The sequence below is a fragment of the Oryctolagus cuniculus genome, chromosome 7 (genome assembly GCF_964237555.1).
Source record: "Oryctolagus cuniculus chromosome 7, mOryCun1.1, whole genome shotgun sequence".
Lineage (NCBI taxonomy): Eukaryota > Metazoa > Chordata > Mammalia > Lagomorpha > Leporidae > Oryctolagus > Oryctolagus cuniculus.
Genome location: NC_091438.1, coordinates 1,327,902 through 1,354,918, shown reverse-complemented (window position 1 = coordinate 1,354,918; position 27,017 = coordinate 1,327,902). Strand labels below are relative to the sequence as shown.

The following is a 27,017-nucleotide window of genomic DNA, read 5'->3' as shown; positions in this document are numbered from 1 at the left end:
AGGTCCTTGATTCTAATAAGTACTTTTAAATGTATTTGCCATCTGCTTGGAGATTCTTCCACGTGAGATAAAGAACCAAGGTAACAATAACTTCTCCACTGCCGTTTTCCCATAACACTAGGGAATGGTGGTACCTCCTGAAAATCCATAAAACCTGAAAGTGAGGTTGAGGCTCACTTTGTTCTGTTGCGAATGAGGAGCAACAGCAACCTTATAGAGGGTGGGCTGGGGAACATCTGCCTTGCCCCTTTTCTAAAGATGCGCTGGCCAAAGAAGTGTCTCCCAGTAAATGGGAAACTTGGGGAAAAGTGCGAAGTCACCACCAAGGCTCCCTACCGTCTGAGAGAACTGTAAGGAACAGAACACCCACTTAGCCGTCTGCACTGCCAAGGCTGGACGGTCTCCAAGAGAATCCCAGGGGTCTCTGACACCTTCAAAGGCCATGTAATTTGTGAATATAGTTTATTTCTGATTCCAAAGACCCAAAGGAGTGGGATTCTGATTTTCTAGGATCACCTCTTTCTGCCTCTGGCTGATTCAAAACTTTGAGAAAGAAGAAAAAAAAAAAAGTAAAATTGTATCTCTATTAATGTCAAAATTTATCCAAACCCCTTTGAAACTTTTAAATTAACATGTGGATTCCACATGTTCTTAGATAAGGACAAGGGAATGTCTAGGGCTTAACATACTAAACAAAGTTTATACTCTGTTCTGAGGGGCTTCTCTCTCCAATTCCCCTCCTCAGATAAGCAATTGTTTCAAGTTAGTTAATCTCACAAGATGCCCACAATAGAGCTCTTTCCTGTTAAGTTGTGGTAAGTCAAAACCTACTTCAGAGAATACAAAGTCACCACCCTGGGGGGCTAAGAAAAGATATGGGTTTTGTGTCTTTTTAGTTTCATGAAAAGAAAAAAAGAAAGAAAACCTCAGACTACTGATCTAGAAGCCACCTTTGTGTGTGTGTGTTTTATGCTGGGCTTAGTGTTTCATAAAGAAACAATGTCAGATCCTATTTTCAATGAGTACATTCAAAAGTTTGGGTTTTTGACAGTCTTTATGTTCCAATTAAGATAAGCAAACATAATACAAGCTTCCTTAAAGACCATTCATTGTGTTTTCTTGAACCAGTAGTCAAATCATAGTAAGCTACAAGAATATCTTCAGAAAACTCCCAAGGCATTTTGGTATAAGTCAGAGAGAGGTAGTATCACTACTAGTTGATGCCATCAGGCCACCTCAGAAGGCCCAATCCTCATCCCCACTTTCTCTTGCTTTGGAACGATCATCTAGAATGGTCCAGTTACAAAAACAAACAAAATGATCCAGCACGACCCTTGGGACTGGCATAATTAGTTGTTGAAGCCAAAAGAAGTAAAGAATGATTTTATAATGAGGGATTTTATGACGATGGCTGAAATACAGACCAGCAACCATTAAGAATCTGGCCATCCAAAGCAGATGTATGAATAGAATAGTTTCAGCAACAGTACCCCTATTCCAACATGGAACTTTGGTTTTGTTTATTAATTTACTTAACAGATATTTATTGACTAATTTCTAAATTACAGTTTTAGCTCTGGTGGTTCAGCAATTTCTCTTGACCCTTCTAACTCATTTTGTTATTTTTCAATGCTTTTATTTAGGATACATTTCTTTCTTATCTGTTGTCTCAAACTCCCATTTGAAAAGTCTACTCAAAGCTTGAATGGTCACACACATCTGTGAGGTGACACTATTAAAGGTTCACTGCTCTGAAAAACATACTTACATACCAAAGCTAAGAGACATTTGCCTTTTAATTAGCTATTTGGTCAGAAAATGTTTTATTAGTACTTAGTATATACCGGGCACTAGGTTAAGTGATCTGAATAGAGTATTAAACAGATAGGCAAGGGCTTCATTTTAGAACTTTCATTCCATTAGGCGAAGATTACAAAATTTTTAAAAGTAGTCAAAAATAATATATTCACAATTTCTGATTACTAAGAAAGAACCAAATTTCAATTAAATAATAATAAGGAACTCTACTTAGAATGACCTGAGCAGGTGGCATTTGAACTCCATGTGAGACACCTGGAGAGGAAACATTCCTGGCAAAGGAAATGGAGCCCAAGTAGGTGGAGCCAATAAGCTCAAATGTTTGTCTCTGCCTGGGGAATGAGAAAAGCAGCCAAAGCTGGTAGTTGTGGGGGATTTTGCTTGGTTTGGTTTGGTTTGGGTTGGGTTGAGTTGGGTTATTTTTCCCTAGAGATACTTAAGCATATGTACATGTTTCTGGAAATGATTTCATAGAATGAGCTGGTTTGGGGATTCAGAGGGAAGAAAATGTTAAAGGAGCCAAGTAGGAATGAGAAATGTGAGTTTAGTTAACAAAGATTGTTCCATTCCATCACTGTAACACTGGAAGGTAGAGACCAAGCAGATGCAATTGGGACTGTGTTTGCTGTGGAAGGGAAGTTGCCATGGTGGGAGGTGGAGATGTGGTTGGTTTGCAAAAGGAGAAAATATGGTATGATGACCCAATGAGAAAAAAAAGCGTGCTTACTAGGAAGCTAAAGAAAAAGTTCTGGTCACTGTTGGATGACTATTTGAGATCTGCAAGCATTAAGATCAAACAGCGGTTCTCAACCAGGGATAATTTTATCTTGACCCACCTTCAGGGACATTTAGCAATGTTTGAAGGTAATGTTTTGGTTGTCACTTGGTGGATGAGGGAAGTGGAGGATGCTATTAGCATCTTGGAAATAGAAGGCAGGGATGCCGCCATTCCTACTACTTTGCACAGGATAGACCTCACAGCTAAGCATTACTCAGCTCAGCAGGTCAATAGAGCCAATACTGAGAAATGTTGTTGTAACATGAGGTCATATTTATGTATAGAACATCTAGAAGGCTACAACAGGAGATCATACTTCTCTCTTGTGGGGAGCAACTCGGACTAGACTAAGTTACTGGAATTAAGACTTATTCTATGCATCTGCTCTCCCACAATATGGCGCTGGGAGAGGAGTAAACAACTTCTACACAGCCGCCTCTCGCCAATTTGATTGACTGAGCTGCAGGAGCTGATCTTGCTCCTGATTGGAGGAGAGCAGCATGCTCGGCGTGTGGGTAGCAGAGTTGGGATTGGTGGAAGAGGACTATAAAGGAGGAGAGAGACAACATGCACCAGGAACATCTAAGAGGAACATCAGGATAACATCTGAGCAGCCCCTGAGAGAGCCGGCCGGTGGTGTGCTGCTCCCCCGCGGAAGTGGGGAAAGTGGCAGGGGGAGTCGCCCTTCCACGGAGGTGGAAGAACAGCAGCCAACCCGGGAAGAACCAGCAGCAAACCCGGGAAGGGCCGAGCAGACAAAAGAACAGCGCAGGGTCTAGTGTCGTTCCTCCGCGAAGAGGGGGAGCGACACTCTCTGAAGGCAGAAATGAGGCCACAGGGTAAAGTGGAGAGAAGACTTAATTTCCATCCTATATCCTTGTATACCTTTTAATTTTTTTTACCACTTACATGTATTACCTACTCAAATCCATCAAAAGATATAAAGAAATCAATGATAGATCAGTAACTTATTAAATAATTTAAATAGATGAGTAAAAATAAGATGAAAACACTCAGCCTGTTTAGGCAATTTTTCTCCAGCTACATCAGCTGCTGATTTGCCAGCTTAAAGAAAATACAACTTTTTAAAAAAGAATACAGTGGAGATTCCCTTTTATAAGAGATTATTTTGGAGTTAAGGGGCTTTTCAAGGCACTGATTTTAATGACAAGGAAACCTAAGTTTCACAGAAAAGTGAGGATGAGGGAGGTGTGGGTGGATATATAAAAAATGATAGCTAATTAATTACACATCACAATAATGTTAAAATTTTAAGAAATAAAATGTTTGAATAATTGAGCTGGACCTGTAGAGGATGATGTTGTAAAGTTAAGACATCTGAAATCAAATTCCATAGGAATTATCGTGATTTCCAATGATAATACAACCTAGGGAAAATCCATTACTGTGAGTAGTTTAAGAAAATATGGTGCCAGTGTTGTAGTGTAGTGGGTAAATATACCACCTGTGATGCCAGCATTCCATATGGGCACCAGTTCATGTTCTTGGTACTCAACTTCAGACCTGGCTCCTGACTAATGGCCTGGAAGAAACAGCAGAAGATGACTCAAGTGTTTGGGCCCCTGCACCCATATGGGAGACCTGGATTAAGCTCCTGGCTTCTGGCTTCAGCCTAGCTGTTGCAGCCATCTGGGGAGTGAACAAGTGGATTGAAAAATCAATCTCTCTCTTTCTCTCTCTCTCTTTCTCCCTTTCTCTTGTTAACTCTGACTTTCAAATAAATAAATAAATTTCTTTTTATATTTATATTTATTTATTTGAAAGAATTACAGAGAGAGGCAGAGAGAGAGAGAGGTCTTTCATCCGCTGTTTCACTCCCCAGATGGCCACAATGGCTGGAGCTGAGCCAATCTGATGTCAGGAACCAGGAGCTTGTGCTGGGTCTCCCACGCAGGTGCAGGGGCCCGAGCACTTGGGTCATGATCTACTGTTTTCCCAGGTCATATCAGAGAGCTGGATTGGAAGAGGAGCAGCAGGACTAGAACCAGTGCCCATATGGGATGCCAGCACTTCAGGCTGGTGCTTTAGCCTGCTGTGCCACAGCGCTGGCCCCAATAAATAAATCTTTTTTTAAAAATAGGAAAAGTCATTGCAAGCAACAAGTGTGGGAAGGTAAGAAACCAAGTGTTTGGATGGATCCCATAGATCAGTGACTTCTTCTAGAGAATACAGTATCTCTGATGAACTGGCTTATTAGAAATGCCATTTTTATGTCTTACTATGTTTCAGATACTCTCTGGATGCATCAGCCTTTTTTTTTTTTTGTCCAAGGAAGGTCCATAGGGAACATAGAAAGTGGAAGAGCAAAGATTCAAATCCAGGTTCTTTAGCCCAAAATCTGTGCCCCTTGCCCTATGTCACAGCCCCAGAATAAGGCAAGTGCCATCAAATCTGTGGAAAATTGGGTAAGCTCACCACTGACATTAACAGTGGTAAAGGAAACTCTGAATAATAATGAGTGGAGAGGAAAGAGAACGTAGAGAGAAAAGGAAGACCTGACCAAATGGAAAGATGCCTCACAGTTCTCACCCCAGTAAATTCTTCTCCAAGTGTTCTAAGTCCTGAAGAATGAAGAAATCATGGAGGAAAGAAATAATAAGCAACAAACTGAATTTTAGTGATTTCCAAAAACTGTATTCATATTTATCTATATTCTAAAGTAGGTTTACTCCATGTAATATTTCATTAAAATATACAGAATGGATATAAATATTGCTTATAAAGAAAAACATCAGCAGCAGCTGACCATCAGAGATTTTTGAGGACTATTAGAGTTGGTTGCCAAGAAGCATTCCACATCTACCACCAAATGCAACCCGTATTTTCCAAAAATGCACTTCATAATTTTCACACTCCATACATATGTGACTCCTCTCTTCCTCTCCCTCTTGCTCTCCCACATAGACACACACACACACACACAAACACACACACACACACACCCCTACCATTGCACTGGAAATACACATGCAGTGTAGGGAATGAGCTGAGTCCCCAAAAGACCCCTCTTGCTTGTCTGTTAGCATCACTTGGCAGCTCATGCTACTAATTTCGAAGTAAAGATGCTGCCAAGCAGGCATCAGACTCGTTCAGTCTCTTTAGCTTATCTTGCAAGTCCTTTTCCATCCCTTGCACACTCATGTAACAACCAAATACGTGAAATGCATCCTCTGCTGAGGTAGCAAGTAGACCCACCTCAAGAGGTGAGGTAAAAGGTATCTTTTAAAATGTGCTGAAATTCTCTTGGCCACTTAACATGAATGTAGAATGCCTGGTAGTGACCTTTCAATGCTTTTGATCTTCACATGACAGCCAGGAGTTCTATGTTCTTCAGTCATCTTCCTCCTCCTGCCTGGCCCATGGACCTTGGGTGAGACTTGGAACTGCAGACCTGCTGGACCCTGTGGTCTCCAGGTCCTCATGGTTCATGGCTTGACCTCAAGAGGGACCTAAGAAGACCCTCAGTCAAGACAACATTCTCGGTGCCTGTAACAGGAATTGTAATGGCATCCCAAAGTACTTTTTTTTTTATCAGAGCTTATATAAACCAAAGAATGTCTTTGATTCCTCAAAATTGACCAGTGATATCTCAGAGACATTGACATATACATGGTCGGCACTGGTGAGATTAAACACTGCCCCCAGGTAGCTGCTCCGGGCCCACATCTGGCCAGTAGTACAGTAGTTCATCATCTTCTCTTCCATCAGCATCAGATCCTGGTGATACTTAGAGTTTTTCATGTAGACTTTGTGGGTCAGTGGCTGGTTGCTGCAGGACTGGCCACGGAAGTACACTTTAGAATACACAAAGTACAGCCCAGTGTCATTGATCACAAGGTTGCCCTTCTTATACTTCAGTCCGGAAACCAGGGCAATTCCATAGGTGTCTTCCCATTCCAAAGGGTTGGACCTTGAGTTGGACTTGCCTAAAATAAACCAGAGAGGAGCTTTCAGCCAGCAGTACTCATGCATTGGAAAAACTAGGCTTGCAAGGTGAAACTGCGGACTCATTAACAAATTTTCACCCAGTGACATAGCCTATACAGAGCTGGCTGAGGAATCTGAACTCAATCCATCACTGAGCTCCATCAATGCTTTTGTTGAATGGCCTGCCTCAATCTTAGCATCCACACAACTGGGACAGTGATACACGTACCTAGTCGATCATGACGAGAAATTATCAAGTCCGTGTAACTCTTAGAAGCAAAGATTTTATTATCTTAAGTATTAGCATCAAAACTGCTAGGCTTTAGGTTTTTTCATTTGGAAAAGCCAAACCTAAGCCAAAATTCTAAAGTCTGGAAAGATTTCAGGGATTATCTGTCCATTTCTTACCTAAAGTAATGACTCTTCAGCCCCTCAATTTGGGCTAAAATTCGCTTTCTTCTGTGTCCTTATTCCCTTTTTCTATTATCAGAGAACTCTCTCTGTTACTGAAATTGTCACTAAGTGCTTGTCTTTTTCTATTTGATTTCAAGCTCCTTGAAGGCAGGAACTGTGTTACCCATCTGCATGCTCCCAAACCTTGGCACAAAGCAGGTGCTCAATAAATGTTGGCCCAACTGGGTCATTCCACAGTCTCTGCCTAAATAATTCTAGGAACCATGGCATTCCTCTTTCTGTGATATGTGCCCAATTTCCAGCTATTTATGAAGTTTACAGTGGGAATATCCATAACATAATGTTGTTAAGTATTTCATTCCACCTCACACTCACAGGATTAAAGTTCACAAGTACAAGGACTGAGTCTCCTCTCCCAATCCTGTTTCTACTTGTGGACAAAGCAAATTGAAGCTCTCCCAGGAAACCAGGGAAGCACTGGCTAAAATAATTCCATACAGCCCACCTCCTAAGCTCTTTTCTCTTGGGTCTGTGTCACAAATCTCCTAGGGGTCTTTGGAATGACAGAAAAGGGGAGCCCTTTATGGGCAGAGGTTATATCATAATCAGCCCAACTGCAGCTTAGGACAAGGCTTATACCCCAAGTAGGGGTGAAAGAGTAACCTGAACAGAAAGGTGTGTGTTCTTGAGTTCTAAGTCTGTCACTGGAAGTGACAACTCCCTCCAAGCCTAGGGATGGAAAAGCCCACCTGCACCTTCCAAACCCCAATTGTACCATCCAAATACGAACCTGTTAAGTGGGCCACTTTCTTGGTCTCCTTTTTTTCTTGAGGTGGACTTGGGTGAGCTGAATCATAGAGAAATAAAAATATATGTAAAAAAATACAGCAATTATTTTGTGGGAGTCTAATCACCACTACTTAAATGCATAACTGGCCACAGTCGATCATATGTTAATCATTGAAATACAAACTGTAAGACTCAACAGTAGTTTGTATTTCAGAAACATGCAAAAAGAGGAAAATTAGGCAGTTAGATAGATAGACATAAATTATGTTACCAAAGAACCTAAGTTAAATAAACATCAATTCATAAAGTACAGTCATATTGTGCCTACTTTTAGAATGCTTAAGAAATATTTTAGGTGGGAATTGTTGTCCTACCTCATTCAAGAGGCCTTCAAAAATTCATAGAATATATGTATTATGAAAAAGCTATGCATGGATTTCAAAATAATTTTGCAGTACTGGTGTTGTGCCTTAGTGGGTAAACCACCCCCTAGGCGACTCCAGCTTCCTGCTAATATGCACCCTGGGACACAGCAGGAGATGACTCAGGCAGTTGGGTTCCTGACACCTATGTGGGAGACCTGGATTGAGTTCTGGGTTACTGAATTTAGCCCCTGTCTCAGGGCAGTTGTGGACATTTGGGGAGTGAGCCAGTGGATGGAAGTACTCTCTCTCTCTCACTCTATTTCTCCCTCTCAAATAAATAGATAAATAAAATATTTAAAAATATACAATAGTTTTCAAAATAGATATGATTTCTCTATCTTCAAATGTGTCAGCTAACTTGGAGAGGTGCCATTTAGCTGATGATTTCAATAAAGATTCATAGAAAGGGACCCAGCCGGTGTCGGTGCTGTGGCGCTGTGGGTTAACACCCTGGCCTGAAGTGCCAGCATCCCATATGGGCGCCAGTTGTAGTCCCGGCATCTCATATGGGCACCAGTTCTAGTCCCTGCTGCTCTTTTTCCAATCCAGCTCTCTGCTGTGGCCTGGGAAAGCAGTAGAAGATGGCCCAAGTCCTTGGGCCCCTGCAACCGCATGGGAGACCTGGAAGAAGCTCCTGGCTCCTGGCTTTCGGATCGGCGCAGCTCTGGCCGTTGCGGCCCTCTGGGGAGTGAACCATCGGATGGAACACCTCTCTCTCTCTCTCTCTGCCTCTCCTCTCTCTGTGTAACTCTGACTTTCAAATAAATAAATAATTCTTAAAAAAAAAAAGAAAGGAACTCAGCCATCTCCTACTTTTGATTACCCTGAGAAACTCGCACATGGTTTGAGAATGGCCCAGGCAACCAAGGACATGACCTGAGCATCACGCTGTCTCTCACCATCCAAGACAACCCACCACGAATGAGGTGTCAGTGAACAGGAAAGGCAGAACTGAGTCTCTTCTCCATACCTACACCACAAACCATCGAGCAGCTGATCTGGCATTTGGCCAGGTACTGACAGGAAATGCACTTGTTAGTACCACATGTTGCACGTTTTATATCCTACACAGAGCCTAGTAGAATGTTATTCTTCTCACTGAAGATAGACACTGAAAATATCTTTTGGATAAACACTGAAATAAAGAAACTGAAAAAAAATGCCTTAGACATTGGGATGATTGTTTCCTGCCCCAGGGATATTTGCACTTGCCAGTGCTGGAATGCACCCCACCATCACCCACCCTCCTCCACGACACAGACACATCATTCCCCACTTGGTGGGCTCCTGATCTCTTGGGTGTCAGCACAAACAGCACCTCTGTAGAGGGGTTTTCCAGATTGCTCCATCTTGGGTCGCAGGTAGTACAATTTGAAATGATATTTTGTGTTTGCTTACTGTCATTCACCATTCTAGAAAGCTCCCTGAAGATAGCCCCCCTTCTTTCTCTCACTCTCAATCATCATCTACCACCCAAGCCCAGCCTGGCACATGGGAGGCCCTCCAAGAACACCAGTGGATAATTAACTAGTCAATCTACTTATAAAAAGGAAAACAAAACAAGTAATAAATAAGAAGGTATAAATAACCTATCACAGTACCTCTGGGAGAAAATCACTATTAACATGTCATTGTCTTTTAGTTCTTTTCTAAGAATATAAAAATATGAAAATATAATTGCACAGTCAGTATTAAACTGCCATAAACTATCATACACTTTCTGTAACTAATGATATAGAAAGCACAATCCCTGTAGCATTAAATGTTTTTCTGATACATGGCTTTAATTCAGCATTTTTTGCTTATCTGAATATACCATAATGTGCTTAACTAACATATAATGAGGTATTTAAGTTTCTTCTGAGTGTTTTATTTTAATAGCCTCATAATGAAGTGATGAACATCCTTATACAGAAGCCTTTGGGGGCCATAGCTCTGATTATTTTATTAAGATAAAATCTTAATGATGGGATTACAGGCTAAACGAACAATCTCAAGCTTTTGATACATATTTCCAAACTATTCTTCAGAAAAGTTAGGTCAATTTGTATTCACACTAGCTCAAACTAATGCTTAAAGGGACACTTTCCTATCACAGCTTTGGTAGTCTGGATTTTTACTCTTTTTAATGTTTATTAAATGGATGCATGAAAATAAGTATCTTTTTTATAACTGGCATCTCTTATTAGTAAAGTTGTAAACTTGATAATTAGTAGTTGCTAATTTGATAATTCCCTAATTTCTGATCTGTCTGGGTTGATGCAGAGAAGATAAGAGTTTAGTGGGGTAGGTAGACCTGACTCATCTGTTCATTTAACTTTTAACCAATAAAACGCCTCCAGAGAGTGGGTGAGAGATGAGTAATGAGGTACCTGTTTCCCTAGCCACAGTCCCCTGATTTTCAAAGTGACATTAGAAGTCCTCCAGAGGCTGCGTTTTTCTAAAAAGTGTTTCCACTCTGTGCCCCTCCTGAGTTTCTACCACATCAGAACAAGGGGCCAGAGCATCTCAGTGATGGCTCCTACATGAGTTTATGCTCCAGGGAAGTCGCTGACCTGGGCCACCTGCAGTAGGCTATCCTGAGATTGAAACTGGCAGCACTTAATGGATGGCTAGCCCTGCCTGCTCTCTTCTTCCACATTTCTAAGGAAAAAAATTACCTACTGATTTTGCAGAAGTGTCCTGCTTTCCATTTCTTTCTCATCCCCTGGCAATTACAGTCAAGCAAGAGTTTCTGTCTTTCCATGAGGCACCAGTCCACATGCTAGAAAGTCCTGGAAGTGCCAAGGCAGCAGGAGCCTACATCCCTTCTAGCCCCAGCGCCACCCAGTAGTCATGGGCACATCACCCAATCTGTCTGATGTTTTGTTTCTCTTCTGAGAAATGAAATGGGTGGAACTGATGATCTTTAAGATCCCTCTCAGTTCTAACCAAGTTTAAAAAGTCAATTAATCTTGGTTTAATACAAATGGAGCAAATCCTAAAATATACTTGTCCACAGTGTCTAAATCTATGCTCTGAAATTTAATGAAGCCAGAATTCAACACTTTTACCTTTTTCTTGTACTGGATTTCATACAAAGGACTTTCCTTTATTGTCAAAAACATCTCATAGGTAAAGTGGAATAATCCTTTGAATATGGGTTAAATCTTCTCCCAGGCCTCCCCATGACTTCAAAGGAACCATGCTATGTGGGAAATTGTCCACTTATCAAAAGCTTAGCTAAATCTTGTACAATGTCTTAAATGAAGCTTGACTCTTGAGTGATCTCTTTTCTGGAGTTGAGAAGAGGAGAGGACATTTCCCAGAAGTTTCTCTCTTTGCCCATACCTAACTAGGACTCCTGAGGAAGGAGATGGGCCTGCAACCAGCTGCCCAAATGGCAGGGCTCCAGGATTATGTATGTGTGTCTCATCCCAAAGTCAAGTCAAAAGTATTTTGCATTGTGTGAAACACTCAGCTACACTGATTTTGAGCAGTGAAATTCACTTCATATTTTAAAAGATGCTCAAGAAACCACACTGACCAGGGGTTCAGAATTGTCCAAGACTCTTCTCATAATATTCACAAGCCCAGGAATGGGATAGGATTCAAGGTATCCCCCCAACAATGTTCAGTGCTAAGGATTATCTTTGGAAATTCAAATCACATGAATAAAAGGACTCACCTGTTTGCTTCTCCATAGATGATGATGCTGTGTGCCTTTGACTGAAGGACTACCGGAAGAAAGAGAAAAGATGTATGATAAATAGGAAGCTCTTTAATCAGTGGAGGAATTGCCAAATAAGCCAGCCCCCGAAAGAGATTCCAAACTCCTCAGAACCTTTCCTAACTCAGACTTTAGCCAAACAAGTTTGTCTCATTGTCCCTCAGTTTTGTCATTTGAAATGGTACCAGATTTTTTAAAATGTTTTCAAGGAAATTCAGTCTGGTCATTTGAATACATTCACTTCTAAGCAGACTCAAAGTTTTTTTTTTATTTCTTGAATCACTAGATCTGAGGTCAGTGGCTTCACAGACTGACATGACAACTGAAAAAGGCAAAACCATATGGCTCAAATTCTTTACAAGACAGAAAATACCTCTTCATTCATAGGACCCTCCATTTCTCTACCTATAGAATAGAACGACAAGAACAATCCCTTTCCAAGACAAACAGTAAAGCTTGAAAAGCACTTTGCAAGCAAGACAGTGGTCCGGGTAGACCCCAGGAGGCTCCATCCCACAGCAGCAGAGCCCTCCTCCCACCCCAGTGATTGCTGGACACAGCTTACCTCTCTGAGCTCGGCCAACTCCTTCTGCAGGTGGTAGAGCTGGAACATCCCCAGCCCCAATCCAACCAGGGCCACCAGGACCATGAAAAACATCAGAAGGAGGCAGAGGCCTGTGCTGTGGTCCTTCCTCTTCTTCAGGGGTGGTGGGGGCAGCGGGGGCAGTGGGGGCAGCGGGGGCAGTGGTGGTGGTGGTAGCGGTGGCGGCGGCGGTGGCAGTGGTGGTGGTGGCCTTCTTTGACCAGGCCTTTCAGGTACAGAGGATGGACAGGGGAGAACTGACCCTGGAGGGGCCCAGGGAGAGCTGGCAGTGCTGTCCACCCAGTAGATTTGGGGATATGGATAACTGAAGGGCTGCTGCATGGCAGCCAGGGACTCCCAAGGATTTTACTTCTCAGTCCTGTGGAGGCTGCAATGTCGAAGAAGGAACTCCTGCTGCTCACTGTTAAGAGAGGAACAGCCAGCTCTCGCTTTATAGAGTTTCCACACCAAGGGAAACACCAATCAATCTCTCTCTCTCTCTCATCTTCTCTTGCTAGTTCTCAGAGAGACACCCACTCACCTTATATCTGCAGCTGAGAAGCCTCAAGAAGCTCAGAGCCAACCCCTGGAAGTTTCCGCCCACAACTTTCTGATGAAAGCCCCCGGAGCCACAGCTGCCGTGGCTGCGCTACCTGAAAAGGCAGGGAGCCGTGACCGCCTTCCTCGGGCCTGCAGAGCAGGGCAGCACTGGGCGCAGTGCTGGCGCAGGGAGAGTGGCGCTGAGCGGGGAGACTGGAGTCACTTGCAAGAGGAAATCATCCCCCTCCCGCATCCCTTCCCCACACCAAGCACTGTTTACCCGAACCCTGCAAATCACCATAATTTACAGATTAGACCCTGCCCCGCCCACTCTAGAGATTAGATCAGATATGCTTTGTGGATCTCACAGCCTAGCTCTGTTTTTACTTCTTGATGATTTGTTTCTCATTTGTAAAATCAAGACAGTCCACATTAAAATACCTATTTTCATTCTGTTGTAAATATTTTTAAGGCCATCTCCACAAATTCAGTCAGCTGGAGGTGAGGAGCAAGTGTCCCCAGGAATGAGACACAGGTGACCAGGTAGCCCAACCTCCACCCCCAAGGTCCCTCCACCCTGTACTGTGTTTCCCACACCACCTCACCTGTGAAATGGCTTTCTGGCCCCTGTAGGCAGCCCTGTTCATAGCTGCTGTTATGTTTACTAGAATTGCTTGAATTTCAGATCAACAAATAAGCTTCAGGGTATGTATGTCCTAAACAATGCAAGAGTTGTACTAAAATGTTATTCATTGTTTATCTGAAATTCAAATTTTAAAGGGTGTCCTTTTTTTAACTTTGTTTTTTGCTAAAGATGGCAACTGTGCCTGGGCTATGACCTCACCCTTTCTTTTGGTCTCAAATACCATTAATATGCCAATAACTTCCAAGTACTCAGCCTCACTCTTAATCATTCTCCCATAAAAACTGTATAAAATTTCCACAAATCTTCAATTTCTGTTCTTTTGAAGATGTCTACTTTTCAGTTTCATTAGTTTCTACATCACACTGTGAGATTTCTGTGACTGTCGTTCTGGCTCTCTCACGTGGACCACGTCAATACCAAATGTACAAGGGGTTTTCAAGAAGTTCATGGAAAATGTGTACAATGAAAACTCTATTAATGAATTTCAAAATTGTATTGCATCAGAGAGTGGGGAAGGAGGGAGAGAGAGAGAGAGAAAGAGGAAGTTTTCATCTTCCAGATTCACTCCCAAGTGCCTACAATAGCTGGGACTGGGCATGGCTGAAGTCAGGAGTTGGGAACTCAATCCAAGTCTACCATATGGTGACAGGAACTGATGCAACAAGGACAGGAGCCTCAGCCACTTTAGGTTCTTGTTACCCTGTCTTCTTTCAAGAGAGGAGTTCAGTCTCCTTCCCTGTATTGTCCCCCCCCCCCCCCCCCCCCCCCGCATTCTTCCCCAGGTTTGGAAGCCAGTGGGCCAAACCTGAAGAACCAATAGGGAGAAACTCACCTCGGCCTACTGCCCCCAGCCCCACCCCAGCCCACCTAAGTTATAAACAGGCCCAGCCTGCTAGGGTCTGGGCTTCTGCCACGTGTTCCATCTGTGAGCTTGATGGCAGTTTGTCAACCTCTGTGAGTTTATTTTCTCTGAATAAATTTGGTCTGGCTGCGAGTTTGTACCCTGTCTCCTCTCTGTTCTGTGGCCCCCTTTTCCTTACATTTGGTGCCTTGTGTCAGGAGCCACCCATCTGCATTCTTTTCCTTACAGGAACCCACTCACTTGAGCCATCACTGCTACCTCTCAGGGACAGCATCAGCAGGCAGCTGCACTCAGGAGCTGGAGTCGAGTATTGGATCTGGTGGGGGACGTGAGTATCTAAATCAGTGTCTTAACTTCTAGGCCCATTGTCTGTCTTGCACCTAAATAAATTTATCTTTAAATTCCATTTTTTCAAGAACTTTCTGAAGTATCCTCATATTATTTTCACGCCACATTCTCTCCACACAACCCCCACTCTCAAAGCTACCCATTTCTGTCTTGTCACAGCTTCAACACCTCTTTTTTTCTCCTTCAATCTTGTAGGAGTCACCCAGGACTATTGATGTCACCTCAGACATTTTTTTCTTACCCTCCCGTAATGCACCCTCCCACTCTCATTTTCCTTCCTTTTATTGCCTTAGATCATTATCATCTTCCACTTGAAATACTGCGATGGTGCCCTAACCAGTCCCTCTGTCACCAGACTTGTCCAAACCCAAGTCACCCTATAAAATGCTGCAAAAATAGTGTTTTTATCTTTTTCTCTTTTACAAATATTTTATGTATTTATGTACTTGTTTATTTATTTTTAGTTTTTAACAGATTCAATATACTTCATAGATACAATTCTAAGAATATAATGATATCCCCTTCTCTCCCCTCCCCCCTGCCCAAGACTGGTATTTTCAAAAACAAATCCAACGATCCTGTGTCCATGCCTAGAATCTTCTCTTGGAAGGTTTGATTCCAGGATCACCATCTCCCTAGCGTGCCCCAGTGCTCTGCACAGTTGGACTCAGCAGCTCTCACTGCCTCCTTCCAGGCACCGCTCCCCAGTCTGCACTTTCCACTTGGAAGCAGTATAACACAGAGACAGGGGTGACTGTGCACAGTGCTCCTACCATCATTTAGCATTGGTCAGAGTTAGTATACTTTTGAGTTCACATATGACTTTATTCGTAGTTATGAAAGATACTGAATTTAAAAATAATAATAATCAGAAAGTATCACTTTAAGGATTCTATCAGACAGTGGCCGGTGCTGTGGCATAGTAGACTAAGCCCCCACCTGTGGTGCCAGCATCCCATATGGGTGCCAGTTCATGCCCCAGCTGCTCCTCTTATGATCCATCTCTCTGCTTATGACCGGAAAAGCAGTGGAAGATGGCCCAATTGCTTGGACTCCTGCACTCACGTGGAGCACCCAAAAGAAGCTCCTGGCTTTGGATTGGCCCAATCCTGGCCTTTGTGGCCATTTAAGGAGTGAACCTGCAGATGGAAGACCTTCTCTCTGTCTCTGTCTCTCTCTCTCTCTCTCTGTAACTCTTAAATAAATAAAATCTTAAAAAATAATTATGCCATATGTACAACAAAAACCATAAAATATCCTAAAATAAGTAACAAAACTTGCATAAAACAGTACTTTTAAACTTCAAAATTGTACTGAAAATGGCAAAGATTCAATCAAATGGATTGAGAGAGTAGAAAAGTAGCATTGCGTGATATTTGAGGAATAGGGTTTTGGTATTAAACTGTCTGCGTTCTAGTCCCAGTTCTTCTGGTCAGTAGCAGAGGGAACTGGACAGATCTCTTTCCCTCCTCTGTGTCACAGTTTTCTCATCTCAAAGTAGTAAGTACTTCATAGGGATTTGTGAGGATTAAATGAATCAGAGTATTTGATATTCCTAACATCAAAGTAAGCATTCTACAGAGGTTGTTGTTGGTATTGTAAATTTAGCAAATCATTCGCAAATTATTCACCTAGAGTCATTGTGATTGATTTTATTCCCTTAAGGAGAAACCAAAGGGAGAATGTGAGAGAGGTTGCAAAGAAAAGTGCAAGCTCAATGCTTGGCATCAATATTTCTCTGAATTCTGCTCTGCTGATGGCCTACTCCAATGCACGTTAGTACTTCCCTTCTCATCCATCTCAAACTGCCAATGAAATTGTTCAGGCTTCTTCGTAAGAATTATGCTGTATTCACATCTCTCTGTGCCCTGCTTCTTCTCCTGCTCCATCCTGCAATGTAAGGAGTCTGAAGCCTGTAGCAGCCCTAGACTCACCTGCTTCCCTCATTCACAGGGGGAGAAACTGAACTGAAAAAGACAGAGCATCCTTATACATGGGCATTGAGTTTGGCAATGCCACCAAGCATTGGCAGAATCACGCAAGAATAAACATTTGGTGAACAATAGTGAGGACCTACCACACATTGGGGTATTGCTAATGCCTTATTAATTGGGGCATATTATCATTCAAAGTAGATCTTAGCCTTGTGATTGCTGAAGAAAATCATACCAGCCTATGTTGGAGTACCAGTGTTCAAACCCCCCAGCTTTGCTCCTGACCCCAGCTTCCTGCTAATGGGCACTCTGGAAGTTCACAGGTGGTGGTTCAAGTACTTGGGACACTGACATTCACATGGGAGACCTGGAGTGAGTTCCCACCTTAAGCTTCAGCCTCAACCCAACCCCAGCTGTTGTGGGCATTTGGGAAGTGAACCAATAAATGGGAGCTGTCTCTCTCTTCCTCTTGCCTACCTCTAACTCTCCAATACATATATAGGTAAGTGTTGTAAGATAGAGGAGGGTGTCCTAGCAGGTGTTCTTGTGGGGACTTGATTCATCTGACTATAGCAGAGCTCCGGAGGTGACTCCTCAGTAACAGAGTGCTACAAAATGAAAAGTAGCAGCCAAGAGCCTCACAAACCGAGAGAATCACAAGGGCAGCTGCTGAGTAAGTAGGAAGGCCAACCTTGTTATCGCAGACGTGAGTGATGGCCTCAGGGCATTTCTAGCTGGAATTTCTTTCCTCGAAAGTATGAAGTCACATATTTAATTGCACTGAGTCCTTCCATAATGAATGTCTGGAGCATATCTGGTACCACCCCCAATCCCACGAGGAGGACCATCTTAGCCCATGTCTTTTCTCTACTTGGTGTTATCCACCTTTCCAACGTTTGCCAAGCATCATGGCAACATTATCTTACTGTCCATTCATTTTCTCTATTCTGATGGCCACAAATTTGTTGGAGATTCAAGCTACCCTTCCCCTGCCCCCATTTTTCCCCTGCAAACAAGAATGATGAGTTGAACACTGTTAGTGACAATGTGAAAAATCACTGTTAAATAAGGCTATCAGTTTACATCAAAAGAAAATTTCTCTTGTACACATTCTGTTGGCTTCCATGTGGTTATATCCAGTCTGTGACAGACCAGTGGGCATTTGGTGAACATGCTTGTGTGTCGGTATAATGTCTCCTTTTCCCAGGAAATTTATAGGAGAGGTGAAGATAGCATATCTGAAAGGAAGGGGGTAAGGCTGGTAAGTTTCTGTTCAGAAACTATTCCCTGGGGTACCTGCATCTACGGCTCAGAACTTCAGGGGAATTATGGGCCACTACTTGCGCTTCTTTCTGGTATGGGACTTGTCAGCTCTGCCACATGGCAGGCCCCAAGGCTTGCTTGTACAGGAGCTTCATCTTGGCCTGGTGCCACTTTCCAGTGCTGTCAGTTGGGGGCTTCACTGATCGGTAGGTGTTACAGTGTAAGTTTTGGCTGGTGTTCACAAGGTTGTCCAGGGGCTCTGTGTCTTGCTGCTGCTGCTGCCATCGCCATCACTTTTCTCTATGCCTGGTGATTTCCATATTGATCAGGTGGCATTCTACCTTCTCATCTGACTCAGACTGCATGTCTTCCTCCTTGGGCACAGTCTGGTCTCCTCTTGTAGAAGCATGGATCCTACTGCTGTCATGTGGAAGCTGCCTAGACCTTCTAAAATCTGAGTAACTGTAGTGGAAGTCCTCTGCAGCCCCATGATGGTTTTAGAAGAGCTGAGGATACCCAGCCTCGCTGTTGTAAGAGCTTTGGGGCACAGCTGCAGGAGAGAAGTGCCATGGGGAACTGAAATGGGCTACACAGTCTTCCTACAGGCATTCTGGTGGCTCTGCAGCCAAGCTATCAGTTGATGATAATGTTGCTAGCATCTTGCATATACAGGGTAAGAATACTGCAGCTCTTGGTGTTGACACCTTCACTGCCATCTCCAACTGTGAAAGTCTAAATGGGCACAAAAGCTTGTGGACATGTTGCCTGGAGATGCTGGGCAGTGGGCAGGCGAGCAGTTCAAGTTATACTTTCTGTGTGCATTTCCTGTTCGTGCCCATTTTAAAATTGGGTTTCCTGTTTCTTATGTGATGATTTGCAGAATTTCCTGTACTTATATACTATACATTAAGCCACAGCCCCTTCTGTACATTGCAAATATCTACCCCCATACCATTGGAGATTTCATATTTAGGCTTTAACCTACCTGGAATCTCCTTCTCTGTGTAAAATACGACAGGGGTCTCTCTTTTTCCATGTGCAAATCCATTTATCCAACACAATCTGTCTTTTCTTTCACTGAATTGCAGTCACATATTTATCATATATCAGCTTTTCTCATTTCATTGAGTTTTCTTATGACTCTTATTTTGTTTTATTGATCTATTGTTCTTCTCTGTTACCATGATCACAGAATTTATTATTAAAGCTTTATCATGTTCCTACAATGTTACACTGAACTATTAACCGTAAATATAATAATTTGGAGGAAAGCATTATCTTTGCAATATATTTGCCCTAACCAGCTTTTTATATATTCTTTGTGACTTTTAATTTTTTTTTCTTCAGAGTGGTCTTATGCATTCTTTCTTTGATTAATTGCTTGATGCCTTATAATTTTGTCATGACTAAAAATGGTGTTTTACTGGCCCCTGGTTCTTTGGCTCACTTGCAAATTTAAATTGTTTGGCACACGACCTGCTCAAAATGGCAGAGTTACTCACACTCTCCCCCTGAGGAAGGTCACATAGCAGTCACATTGTGCATTCTGGGCATGAGCGCAGGTTGGGGGCAGGAGGGGGCCTTTTGTGGTTGGGATCTGGAAGCTCCTTCCTCCTGATTGGTTTGGAGATGGAGATGGATATGTGTCTAATCCCGAGGAACTTGATTTAATGAATCTGGCTTCTTTTTTGTCTTGGTGACTTTTTTATGGTATTTTAGATGCTGTGGTAGGCAGCCTTTAGGATGACCCCAATATTCCTCCATCTCCTGGTATTCATGCATTTTTAGAAATTCTTCTCTTTGAGTGTGGGATGGACTTGCTGACCCACTTCCAGTAGAATACAGCAGAAGCGAGGGGATGTCATCTTTGAGGTTAAACTACAGAAAGAACCATGGCTTCCATCACTTCAGGGAAAGCAAGTTTCCACACTGAGAGCAGCCCTGTGGAGATGCCCGTGTGGCGAGGGATCAATGTCTGTGGCTGACAGCCAGCCAGACCTGAGGCCTGTCCACAGCCATGGGAGTGACCTGGAAGTGGATCTTTACCCACTGGAGCCTTGACATGACTGCAGCCTTGATCTATAGCATGATTCAGCCCACATCACCCAGGTGGGCCAAGCTCAGGTTCCTGACCCACAGAAACTGTAAGAAAATGTATACTCATTATTTTAAGCCACTATATTTTGGGGGTAATTTGTTTTGTAGCAACAGATAGCTAGTACACATGTCCTACTAGTTGACATGAATGTTCTTTATTTCCTAATAATCTTGAATCTTACAAACTTGTAGAACTCTTTTTACTTCTGATAGTATATCTGTTGATTTTTTGTTTATATATATATATTAAGTGGGTAAAGTGATGATTTTTAATCTTTCCTTACTTTTTAAAAACTGTTTATTTTATTTGAGATGCAGAGAGAAATTTCACTTCCTGGTTCACTCTCCAAACGCCCAGGAGTCAGGAACCCAATCCAATCCAGTATCCCATGTGGGTGGCAGGGACACAGCCACTTGAGCCTTCATCCACTACCTCCCAGAATATGTATTAGCTGGAAATTGAAAATGGGACTGGAGCTGGGACTTAAACTCAAGCACTCAGGACAAGATGCAGGTGTTGCAAGTGGCATCTTTAACTGCTATGCCAAATGTTTACCCCAGTCTTCCCTGTCATCCTTATTATTTCATTCTTTTCTTTTCATATTGTGCCAAACCTCAAGAGGTATTAAAAATAGTAATAGTAACTATGGATATCTTTAATAATGTTTTCCAAAGGTTTTTACTGTTTTATATAGTGCCCTTGTCAATAAGAAAAAGTTTCCTATTGTTTCACCAGGATCTCATCAGCAAACAGATGGAACACTTAAATTCAATTCATTTAAAACAGCTTAATTAAAGGGACTGTTAATAAGCATGCAGGTGTGTGTAGGGAAGCCAGAGGTAAGAAGCCCTGGAGCTAGAGGGACCAAGGTTGTTATGACCAGTAGGCAAAAAGAGAAGGAAATTCTATGGGAGCCTGAGCAGGGGGAAAATGTGTGGAGAAGCTGCCTAAACAGCCAGTTTGACTTCTCAGGCCACCTGTCAACTCCAAGGATGCTAACTGGCCGCAGGGTAAGGAAAAGCTCATGGCAGGACATCCGGGTCTACCCAACAAGACTTCTGACTGCCATTGGGCACTGCAAATGTCCAGACCCAAGCTGACCCTGCTGGTAGGCTCTGGGACCCAGCATGTTACGTACTGCAGGCCCACAAGGCCTGGCTGAAAGCTATAACCCTTCTGGGCCCTGCTGGTATGACAGAGCCCCAGAAACTTTGAGGGAACAGCAGCGCATATGGATACTTGTCCGGCTTTCACACGAGTGGTACATCTGCTTCCCTCAGGGGCTGGAGCTCTCTTCCAGGGCCTGGTCCCATGATCATCTCCTGACCAGAAGTATGCAGTCGTCCATGTACAGGGTGTACACCGCCTTGCCTGGAGACCTTCAGGTGGCATGCTGGGATACCCGGACAGCCTGAGACATCACGCCAGCCTGTCTGAATAGCTAGGGTTGCAAAGAACTGAGGTTTCTTTTCGAAGCAGAGGGGTCAGAGAATGCATTCCCAGAAACCTGGGCTTGCTGGGAGCTGCTAGTTCTCTGCATTCCACTTTTGATTTGAGTTGGGTGGAGAAAACCCAACCCCATGCAGCCCCCACCCCCAGTCATGGCCCCAGGCTATGTAAGCCAGCCTTAGGGAACCAAGGGCAAGTGACCCCTAAGGGATGCCACATACCCTCCTTCAGATCCTTGCCCAAATTCCACAAGAATGGTGTGTGCAGTATGGCAAACTGAAGACTGGAGAGTGTTGCAGATGTATCGTGAGACCTGGGCGATAAACAACATTAATGAATTCCAGTGAATGTGAGGGGCTTACCTATGTGGGCTCCCATCAGGCGAAGAAGGGAGAGTAGGTCGACCAGGGCACCAAAGGAAGGTAAGTGAAGAAGCCTGAGACTGTGAGGGATAAATAGGGAGTGTTTTAGGTGACTGAAGGTAGAAGAGAAATGGGTCCAAGGCAGGTTGGGAGTACAGTGTTACAAGTGAGAAGCTGGAGGTCAGCACCACCACTGGCTGAAGAGCTCACTCACTATTGCCTCGGGCTATCCTCCTCCTCCATGGGGAGGTACCAAGACCAGGCTTGCACAGGTGGCTCAGTCTAGCAGCTTATAGGGAGTCTGGGAGGGTGCTGAGCGGCACAGAGGCCCTTTAGGAGAGCTCTCAAGGAGCTGGTGGGATTGGTTGAAACTCTGAAGTGGCAACTTACTTGCACTTGGCTCTTGGTTGTAGTTCACTGTGTGCAGGGCTTCTTGAGGGAAGAATTTATCTTGAAAGTGAGGAGGAGGCATAGAGTACATAATTAGTCCCTTTATCTCTGAATGCTTTTTGAAACGTGTTTAAAACTCAGCCAAGAGATCCCAGAGTCACACCATTATTTTTTGAAGTTTTATTTATTAGAAGGCCACAGTGTCAGTTAGTGGCAGGGGCCAAAGGAGGAGGACGTTTCAGGGGAATCTTTATCTGTTGGTTCAGTCCCAAAAGGCCCCCAAACCTGAGCTGAGTCAGGCCAGTGCCCAGAGGTTGGAACTCCATCCAGGTCTCCCACATGGTGATAAGGCCCAATTATGTGAGTCGTCTCCCCAGATTTTCAAAGTAGAGTAAATCTGGCCTTGAACCAGTACCACATGTGAGACAGAAGCTTAACCCACTGTCAGGCAGTTCCAACCCTGACTTGAGAAATCTCTAACATATGATTGTTTACAAGTGAAAACAGAGAATGTTAGTAAAAACTGGGATGAAAAGATTTTATTTTTATGCACAAAAATGGTGAAAGCTATGAATTCTTTGATACTATACATGTAGAGCAAACAGGGCCACAGCCAGAGACAAAGAAAGAAAAGTAGACCCCTCCTCCCCACACAGACCTTGAAAAGTGGCTGCGAACAATTAACTAGTGAAGCAGCTGCCCACTGTTCTCTGGTCCAGGGAGGGAAGAAGTCCTAAGTTCTGCTTCTGTAAACTCCAGTCATAAATCTGTCCTAATAAACCTGCCTCTGGTATCTCTTTCACAAACATACTGGGCCCGCTGACCATTGGAATTGTGGTCCTAAGTCATGTAGGCTGTAATTTAAACCTAGCAATTCTGTAACAGCTAAGGCATGATGCTGATGAACCTGTAAGTGGTGTAAGAAACTTGGGATTGTTGCGCAGGTCTCAGGAAATGATTCCAGCTGAGCGCACTGCTGTAATAATCTGCTTGAACCTCCACTGTCTCTGGTGCCTGTTTGAATGGAGGGAGTGTTCCCACTCCAGGTTTCTGTAACACACAAATTTGTGGACTTTTGTTAACCTGCATATGTGTGAGTTTCACCTTTTTTTGTGCCAAAATAACATGTTTTAAATCTATTTTCCTTAAAATATTGAAGTGCCTTTGAGGGTGAATTTATTTGAACAAAAAGAGCTTGTATAGCCAGGCAGAGTTGTCACTGAGAATGTCCCCACCGGTAGCTGGTCCACCAGTGTGTGTGGAGGAAAGATGTGTTATTGGGATCACCTGATTCATGTAGTGCATGTAGTTCCACGTTTGCCTTATGTGGGCTTTATCTGGCAACTTGAGGCTTGGATTCATGGAAGGCTCCTCTGCTGAGATTGGCTGAGACTGGTAGTCTGACTGCTACATGTGTGCCCCTGGCTGTCAATTCCAGTTCCCTCCTGAGGCCTCTTGGGGGCAGAATTTATCTTGCAAGTAGGGGAGGAGGCCTCAAAGCAAATTTAGCCACATATAAGGTACATAAATTCTCTCAATGTAGATGAATGCTTTTTTTTTTTTTAAAGTTTTTAAAGTTCGGTCATTTCAAATGCAGACAGACACTGAGATCTTCAAATTGTTTGTTCTCTACCCTTGGCTGGGTCAGTCTGGAGGCAGAAATCTGGAACCCCATCCAGGTCTCTGAAATGTTTGTGGGGGCCACCAGCACTGCCTTCCCAGGCACAGTAGCAGAAAGCTGGATCAGAAGTGTTGTAGCTGGGACTTGCACCAGGCACTTTGCTATGGGATGCTGGTGTCAAGTGAAGGGCCTTAAACAACTCGGCCACAATGCTGCCCTTAAAAGGTTTTATTTGGCAAGGGGGTCTGAAAGTTATAGAATACATTCATCCTTTTAAAATATATTTAAATATTATAAATGTATTTGTTTGAAAGACATCTTGACAGAGAGTGATAACTTCCACCTGTGATACACTACCAATGGCTGCTACAGCCAGGCCTGGGCTAGGTTAAATCCACGAGCTAGGGATGGCATCAGGGTCCCCCACTGGGTGATAGGAGCTCCAGAACTTGAGTGAGAGCCATCATCCACTGTTTTCCAGGGAACCGATTTTGAATTGGAGTGTTCTGTATTTTAAGCCGAAGTCCAGTAAAGGGGCCCTGGTTCCCTAAGCAGCCGCTTAACCTACTGTGCCAAGATGCCGGCTCTGAATGCATTCTTGAAAACATAGAGACTTATGTGGCTGCCACTGTTATCGGAGGCATACCCCTTAGAAGTCCCATCTAGGGTACCATTTATGTTATCGGGTGCTTATTAATGAATTCAGAATATTAATAAGCATTGTGGGTTCTTAATATTCAGGGAAGAATTCTGAATACTGGCACAAATGAATGAAGCAGCATAGGTTTTAAGCTTTTTATTTAGTGAGAGAAATGTATAGAAGAGTGAGGGCTCTATCTAAGGAAGAGAGGAAAATCTGAATTCATACTGGGAATCAGGAGCCAGCGATGTGGAGGAGCATGGAGGCCAGGAAGCATGGGGCATGGGCTGGGTGGCCCAAAGGCCCTGTGCCCTGGAGGCATCGGGACAGCAAGCAGGTCCAAGGCAAAAGGGAAAAAAGGGCCAAAAGGGCTGGGCCCACGGTGTCCCAGGCTTTTAATCCACTTCCAAAGGGGAGTGGTTAATTAACATGATTGGCAGGTTAGGCACACAGGTGTGGTCAGGTAGGGGCATGAGGTCTCACACGGGGGCATGGTGAAGATGTGTTCTTGGAGCTCACAAATCTAGTCAATTTTATCCTGTGTGCCTGCCTACAACACCACCATGGAGAGGCCTCTGCTGTGCACAGCCTCAGTCACTCTGTCCTCCCTTCTATGGGTTCCCTTCTGGTGTTCAACCCTGAATCCTTTTTTTTTTTGAAAGTTTTTATTTAATAAATATAAATTTCATAGGTACAGCTTTTGGAATATAGCTGTTTCAACCCTGAATTCTGTGAGAGGTGCCCTGTGCTGCTCACAGAATTACCGTTCCCTGAGTGTGTACCCTTGTCCCTGCCAGAGGACAGAGATTATCTCCTGTTTTGCCAATTATGGCCACAAATAGCTCTGAATGTGTAGCCTAGGTCCTTGTTGAGATCTGTAAGCCTTTCTGTTGGGAACTGGCGCAAGTTCAGCACTGCTGAGTGCCTGTGGCAACTTTGCCTTCACTGATTCTCTCCTTTCCCATTGTTCTCTCCTGACACCCATGTGAATGTTTGGATTCATCATTGTCCCTTGCTATGTCAGCGCCCCACCCCCACCCCGCAATGCAAGCATCCCAGCCCACCCCACCCCCAGAAACCTGCAGAAATATCACACCTCCTCTAAGAATATGCATATAGTCGTCACTGCTCCCATACAACGCAGTAGAAGAGTCCTTTACATGGTGTTGACACTGTATGAAGTACTCCAAGAATCAATAGGCTTTGGGTTTTATGCATGTACTGACTTTTTTTTTTGACACCAGTTAGTTGGGCATCTGCATATTTTGGTTTGCATGAGAGTCCTACATCAAATACTCCAGGGACACTGAGGGGCAAGGATGTGTTTATAAGTTTATTTTTTGTTTTCCCTAGCAGGCTTGATCTGTAAATCCCTCTGTTTGCCTGACAGGTGTGGGGTGGCAAATGTTACATTTTCTCCTTTATTCCTTCAGTTGCTTTCAATATGAGGGCTTAAGAATAAATCTGGCCACTGTGACATTGTTATTGTTATCCATGACTTTATAATTGTTATCCATGACTTTATAATTATAGGGAACACTGAGAGGAAGGTTTTCCATGTATGGCAAATGTGCCATGTTCATCTCAAAGGAGAATATGTTAGAGGAATAAATGTTTGTGTACTGAGTTGCTGGTGGTGATGTAAGGGTTCCGAGTACTGATGCAAATGCTGCTGTCTGCAGTGTGTCCTTCTCATGATGATGATCTTTTATATCAATAGAGTGCTCTGACTGTGCTCACCTTGTCCGAACCACATGGCCACACCGTGCTGCTTCTTACTGCTACATCCTTGATCACCTGACATTGCCCACCGGGGTGTCTGCCGCCTCTGCAAATCTTGGCTCTGCCCACCTGGGCTTTCCAAAGAAGGCTTGTTGACCTGACTGTTCACTGCTGGACTTGAGTCACGCTGGATTCCACCATACGGCATTGCCCTCCAGGTCAGAATCCATTGCTTTACCTCCTGCCAGTATGCACCCCAACTGATTTACATGATCTTACCTGACTAGCCATGCCTATATGATTAATCTTAATGTCTTGGCATAACTCACAGAGGCCTGTTGTCCACCTTTAAATACCTGATCATAAACAATTGGTATTACATACCTACCTTCCACTGCAACCTTGCCCTCCTATCCAGGACCCTGTGTCTGCACACCCCACGCTGTACACAGTAGCCAAACTCCTCTGGCCTTTCTGTTCTGGCCTGTTTTCCCTGACTTTGCACTCCATTCTTGTCTCCTGGTCATTCCCAGCCTGCTTGATTCACATGGACATAACGAAGCAACATTTTGCTCAGACTGTATTTACCTGGCCAGAACTTCACATGCATCTGACCTTCTGTACCATTGCTTCTGGGATGTACTCATGGCTTTACCACTGAGTCTTACCAATGTGACC

The 27,017-nt window shown here is 43.6% G+C and overlaps 1 protein-coding gene and 1 pseudogene across 1 annotated transcript; both read right to left on the bottom strand.

Moving 5' to 3' along the window:
* Nucleotides 1–5,229: 5,229 nt before the first annotated feature.
* Nucleotides 5,230–13,213, bottom strand: FASLG (Fas ligand). The gene is made up of 4 exons (XM_008263787.4): nt 12,447–13,213; nt 11,840–11,888; nt 7,749–7,805; nt 5,230–6,543 (listed from the first exon to the last, which is right to left on the bottom strand). The coding sequence occupies exons 1-4, from the start codon at nt 12,804–12,806 to the stop codon at nt 6,149–6,151; spliced, it is 861 nt and encodes a 286-aa protein (XP_008262009.3). The 5' UTR covers nt 12,807–13,213; the 3' UTR covers nt 5,230–6,148.
* A 4,948-nt stretch (nt 13,214–18,161) lies between these two features.
* On the bottom strand, nt 18,162–26,547 carry LOC138850322 (gem-associated protein 8 pseudogene; annotated as a pseudogene).
* Between the last annotated feature and the right edge of the window lie 470 nt (nt 26,548–27,017).